This window comes from Hypomesus transpacificus, unplaced genomic scaffold (genome assembly GCF_021917145.1).
Source record: "Hypomesus transpacificus isolate Combined female unplaced genomic scaffold, fHypTra1 scaffold_96, whole genome shotgun sequence".
NCBI classification, from domain to species: domain Eukaryota; kingdom Metazoa; phylum Chordata; class Actinopteri; order Osmeriformes; family Osmeridae; genus Hypomesus; species Hypomesus transpacificus.
This window is the reverse complement of record NW_025814044.1, coordinates 336,431-342,299: the sequence shown is the minus strand read 5'-3', so window position 1 is coordinate 342,299 and position 5,869 is coordinate 336,431. Positions and strand designations below refer to the sequence as shown.

The 5,869-nt window shown below is 38.9% G+C and overlaps 1 protein-coding gene across 1 annotated transcript; it reads right to left on the bottom strand.

Annotated features, from left to right (window-relative positions):
• Positions 1-2,380: 2,380 nt before the first annotated feature.
• Positions 2,381-3,988, bottom strand: LOC124466365. Its single transcript, XM_047018197.1, has 3 exons — positions 3,281-3,988; positions 2,999-3,145; positions 2,381-2,673 (listed from the first exon to the last, which is right to left on the bottom strand). Exons 1-3 carry the CDS (start codon positions 3,846-3,848, stop codon positions 2,453-2,455), a joined length of 936 nt encoding a protein of 311 aa, XP_046874153.1. The 5' UTR covers positions 3,849-3,988; the 3' UTR covers positions 2,381-2,452.
• Between the last annotated feature and the right edge of the window lie 1,881 nt (positions 3,989-5,869).

The following is a 5,869-nucleotide window of genomic DNA, read 5'->3' as shown; positions in this document are numbered from 1 at the left end:
GGCTTAATTAATTGATAGAAAAATTATGACAGTCTTGTTTTGTGTTATATACAGTCATGAACATATATTTTTGCAACCATTTTCCTAATTGAAACGTTTCAAAAAATCGCTAGTTTGGTACGTTAATGTTACAGTTCTGAATTGCACAACAGTCCCGCATTTCTTTGACTAGCATGTCTACAGTTCTAAGTAAACTCCATTAGCAGCGAATTTCGTTTAATATCAGTGCATAACGCTACTTGCTTTGGAGATATCGATACGTGCTAGATGACGTACCTGTAACCAAGTGGCGTCCCATTTCCTAGGGCTATGTAGCCCTTACCCCTTACTTTCGAGGGCCAAGGGGAAGGGGTAAGTTAAGGGGAAGGGGTAAGGGGGAGTATTGGGATTCGGCCTAAGACGGATTTGAGAGACCGCAGAAAGGGTGCGGCTTGTCTGGGTTGATATGTGTGCGGAAACTGCAAGTGGCAGCTCGGATCCAAGACGGATTCGAGAGACCGCAGATATAGTGCGGCTAGTTTGGTTTGTTATATGTTTTAGATCTATTACTATTATCACTTGTATTATTGTTTTTTGACGATTTTATGTAAAGCACCTTGAGCTGCAATTCCTGTATGAAATGTGCTATGTAAATAAAGTCTTACTTACTTACTACTGTGTCCTTCAATTTAGCTGGATAGATTTAAAATAGACATTTTAAAAATCTTATTTAACTACTAGCCTACAACAATTCTGTTGTGTGAGCGTGGTATATGCCCATAATCTACCTCTTCAGTACTTCATTCAGTATTATTCATGATATTGGATTTTTGCAGTTACGACATAAGACACACACACACACACCTACTTAAGTGATTTTCTGAGACGTATAACTTGGAACCTGCTCTTTGGGGACACCCCTTTCTACATGGTTTAGACACAAAATAAGCATTTGGCTGCAATCCATGGCATGCCATTAAGAAGATTATCACTTCAAATTTGATCTGAAACACTTTTTTGACCACCTGACATTTTACCCTTACTTTGAGGACAAGTATTTTTTAGGTCACTTTTAGGGACATACTCACAAACTCACACACAAAGACAGATTTAAGTCACAAATGAAGACCTCACAGTAATTTGAGGGACACTGCAAACCAATTTCCCGAACATGTCTATTTAGGAACAGTATAAAGTACAAAGTCTCAAAGCATTTAACTTCCACTGTTTTGGCAACATAATGAAACTCTAGTTAACCATTGAGCAAAGCTACATTTTGAAACAACCACTACCTAAAAAACAACTATTAACATTTCCATAAATGGTTGAATGGTTGTCTTGACTGAATTAAACTCCTTGTCCAAAACTATATTCAGTACAAAGTAATAAGGCTCAGGTAATTTGTGTCACAAAGTCTTTTTACTTTACTTTACTGAAACAATTTATTACATTAATCATAAAAATATGTTAGATCAATCTATACATAGCCTTCGTACACAGTTTGGCCAAAAGTTATGTGGACACTTGTTCAGTAAATGGACACATGCTTGTTCATATAATTTCTAATCTGCAGTATGTCTTTCAAAACCGCAAGTCTTTCAAGTAATTTCATTCATAAAAAAAAATAAAGAAACATTATAGCTTAACCAAATTCCTACCAGCAAAGATTTTCTTTCCCTACAGTAAGCTAGATCTACATTAAATGGCTGTTATGGCAATAAAAGACACCAAAAAACACTGAATTATTAATATTAGATTGTTCTGCTCTATTGATTTTCATTAACAAAATGTCATCAAATTCACTACAAACCTTCCTGACAATACCATCTGTCATTTATTTACTTACTGTAACTTTTTCCAAATATATTGTCAATTTTTCCTACCCTGCCCTGTTCCACCTTGCCTACTTTCACTATTTAATCATGCTCTCTATTCAGCTTCTCCTTGTAAACTGTTAATTAACCGGGAGGGTAGGGTAGAGTAGGCAGGGTGGAATAGGGCAGGGTAGGGTAGAGTAGGCAGGGTGGAATAGGGCAGGGTAGGGTGAGTAGGCATGGTGGAATAGAGCAAGGTAGGGTGAGTAGGCATTGTGGAATAGGGTAGGGCAGGGTAGTAGAGTAGACAGGGTGGAATAGGGCAGGGTAGTAGAGTAGGCAGGGTGGAATAGGGCAGGGTGCGAAGGCAGGGTGGAATAGGGCAGGGTAGTAGAGTAGGCAGAGTGGAATAGGGCAGGGTAGTAGAGTAGGCAGGGTGGAATAGGTTAGGGTAGTAGAGTCGAGCTGGCAGGGTGGAGGCTGGACAAGAGTGGAATTGGCAGGGTGGAGTGGAGCAGGGTAGAGAAGAGTTGGCAGGTAGCAAGACAACGGAGTAGAAAAAATAGACATGTATTTCAAAACAGAATATTAATGTTTAAGTGGTACAGTCTATTTTTTTTTTTAAGTACAGTGACTATTAACACTTGAAAACAAACACATTAAGAACTTGTTTTTAGTTTTAGTGACGTAATTCTGTTCCTGACATAATTCTTTATCGCAGTCCAGGTCCTGCTTTTCAAAGAATTTGGTTCTGCTTCCAGGCATAGGACACAGTCTTTCTTTCCAGGAACTGTGCAAGTCAGGATGAATTTCATCATATGAAGCTCAACAGCCTTAACTTCTTCTTTGTCCCACTTGGACTTCCTCAGCTTTGCAGGTTCTTTAAAATTAAATATTAAGTGAAAATACATATTTACAAGGGATTATTTGTGTTACTGTATCTTAAGAAAGTTATATGCCAATGTAGAACTTTTAGATCCCATCTAAACTTTGGTTTTGCATTTAAACCTATGACAATTAAACTAAAACTTCACTTCCCTTCCATCAGACAGTTCTTTTAAAAACTTCATTCATCAGGTCTCACACTACTTTATACAATTATCCAAGTATCAATTAGAATGAGTGGCTATCAAACAATGTCATCAATGCAACACTGGAAGTGATATAAACGCCACCCAACAGTTAAGACAATTCATTGTTATTACCTTCATTGGCTTTTGTAGGGACTATGCCAACTCCAATAACCACTGAGACAGGCTGGATGGTCCTCACAGACTCAGGTTCCAAAATGGCATCAGCAGGATCCTCCTCATCACTTGAAGGGTTCTCTTCTTCTGAAAGATCAATCTTTTCTAATTGGGCAAAATAAATCATAATACGGTCATATTTAAGTCAAAAATAATAACAATAACTTATTGTACGATTTAGTATTATTGTAATGTGGATTTGCTTCAACATAGTCTGCAGACAACATAAGATGTTCATACCTTCTGGGTTAATCTCAATATCATCCAAGCTTTTGCCTTTGAAGTCTGAGAGTGTTCCCTTTTCCATAGCCATTAAGACTTTGCTCATTTTAGCGAGCTGTAGTGTTCCTTCGGGAAGCCGATAAAACTCCCTGTGAATTCTTATATCGTGTCCAAGGAAGTCAGCCAACTGGTCAGCCTCGTTTTCCTCAAGGTTCAAAACCTTGGACATTGTTGCGATATGTTTTCTGAGCTTTGTTGACGTCAGAGCCTCAGCATGTTTCACCCCACAGTCATTGGCAAATTTGTGTATACATTCCCCACCTCTGTATGGTGTCAATGCCCCATGTCTGGCAAAAACATACAAATTATCTTTTGGGACTTCACAAACCTCACGCATTTCAACCAGGAGGTCCATTGCTGCAACCACTGATAGTTTTAGCAGGACAGGGACCTTCCTCCCACGTTTTCCTCTGATCTCAACACGAGTGAAGTGCTGACACATCTTCCTCTCATATTCAGTCAGACATATGGTGATATCTTGATGGAGCTCTGATGAGTTTCTTTCTTTAAAGGCAGCCATTGGCATTTTTGATACCTCTCCTTCTCTTCGTCGATTAAAAATGATAACCTGTGCCAGGGTAACCTTTGCAAGATTGGCAAAGCTGTCTTTAGATGGACATATCCTAAGTAAACTATAAAACTCAGTTTGTTTCTTCTCCAGGTGTTCATGTAACAACCTCACATCCTCGGTGAACGGTAGGACCTGTGGGTTATTCCATTTGGCTTCTTTGAGAGTAGTTAAGGCACCTGCTGAAACAAACTCATTCCATCTGGCTTGATGTATTAGCCTGAAATCACAAGCAGAACCTGCTAGATCTTGGTCTCCTACCATCATGGCATTGCTCTCTACAATGCTGCAAATCTTCTGTAAAGAGTGGCCAAGTTTAAGAGCAAGGGAAGGAATGCGGTACGTATTGTCTTCCGGCTTATATCCTGCTACAACTTTCACAGTGGCAACGACATGCTGAAAGTTTGAGGGTAAGACAAAGTCATCCATTGTTTGCATTGGAGTGATAGCTTTGGCTTCTTTAAGAAGTCTGCCTACCTCTCTCATCTTCTGTCTGATATAGTCATGCTTGCCCACATCAGTTCCCATCCTGTTAAACAGGTGTTGTCCAAGTTGCATAATGCATTTATCATTCTGAACAGTGCGGGAAACTTCATCATAAACCATGTTGGAAAGTACATTCTTTAAACCCTCACTAATGTCAAGGCCAACAGGAGTGGTGAGAGCACACAAGGATCATACACATTTTCTTCCACCTTTGGGTTCACCATCTTTTTTCTTCAGTGGGCAGATTCTGACGTGTCTCCACAAGGACTTTTTAGAATAGAGACCTTGACAATGAATGCAATGAATAAAGTCAACAGCTTCAGTGCTCTGCTTTGGCCGGTAACAGGGAATCATATGGCCACCTCCTTGTCTGACAACATCTGCATTGTGAGCAAAGATGCCCCTTTTCCTGAGGTGGTTCAATCCATTTCTACGCTCTGTAGAGTTTTTTGGAAACATTACCGCTTTTACAACCTCCACCTCATTGCAGTGCACAGTTTCCAGGTGCCTGGCCATTTTTGAATATGGCTTACAGCAGAACAGACAATACTGCTTCTTATCATAAGCTCTACTGCGTACAGTACTGCTGCGTGATGTTGGGGATACTATAATAGTGCTCTGTTGGTTTCCTGTTATGACTTCTGATGTACCAACTGTGTCTTCTGTGAACAGCTTCCTGGGTTTTTTGACTTGCGGTTCACCAATAGTTTCATCAGAAGAGCTGTCGTTGAAATCAGGAATGTAATCATCATCAGAGTAATGTGTGTGTTCCGAGTCTGACATTTCTGAGGCACTTGAGATCTGAAAAACAACAATCCCTGATAAATTAAATGCACACATAAAAGAGTAAAAAATAAAGATGTTCGAATCTAATGTATCAAAACCTAATTACATCCAATTAGAAGAACTTGACTTAATTGTCACATAACATTACCAACAAGAAAATGATTTATTAGTCTTTAACGCTAACGATGTTCAAAACCAAACGGCCTTTTTTTAATTCACAATAATTTTAAGATTTGAAAGGCCCATAGTTACTCCAATTACAAATATGGTCAACACTGATAAACACCTGTTTTCTTTTGGAAGACTGTTTTCCCCTGCAATGTCGTCTTTTTCTGCATGACAATTCAACTGCTTGGGGTGGAAGACTCTTTATCTGAAGTTTAAAGAATTAAAAAAAAGTCTACAAAATATTTATGCCAATACTTTCATTAACAATAGTATGCAATGCTTTAAGGCTTGCACTGTGGGATGCAAAGAAATAATGCAACCATAAAAGAAACAACTGATAATAGCTAAATATTTATCTGATGAAAAGGGTACCTGGCTTTCAGATGGTGATGTGATATCGGCTAATGAATCAGAGTTGAAGCTGTCCGACAAAAAATCGGAAGCTGATTTGTCTTCCATGATTGAGGCATCATTTGTTGAACAGGACTGCTTTGAACATAAAAAGGACAGTCAGTTATAATCCACTTTTATATGAAGAA

What these genes read in the sequence shown, in the direction of transcription:
- LOC124466365 (XM_047018197.1), bottom strand. Translation starts at nt 3,848, where the DNA reads ATGCCAATGGCTGCCTTTAAAGAAAGAAACTCATCAGAGCTCCATCAA. An exon ending in TATTGAGATTAACCCAGAAG is followed by an intron (nt 3,146 to 3,280) that starts GTATGAACATCT and finishes TTGCCCAATTAG; the next exon opens with AAAAGATTGATCTTTCAGAA. An exon ending in CCCTACAAAAGCCAATGAAG is followed by an intron (nt 2,674 to 2,998) that starts GTAATAACAATG and finishes TTAATTTTAAAG; the next exon opens with AACCTGCAAAGCTGAGGAAG.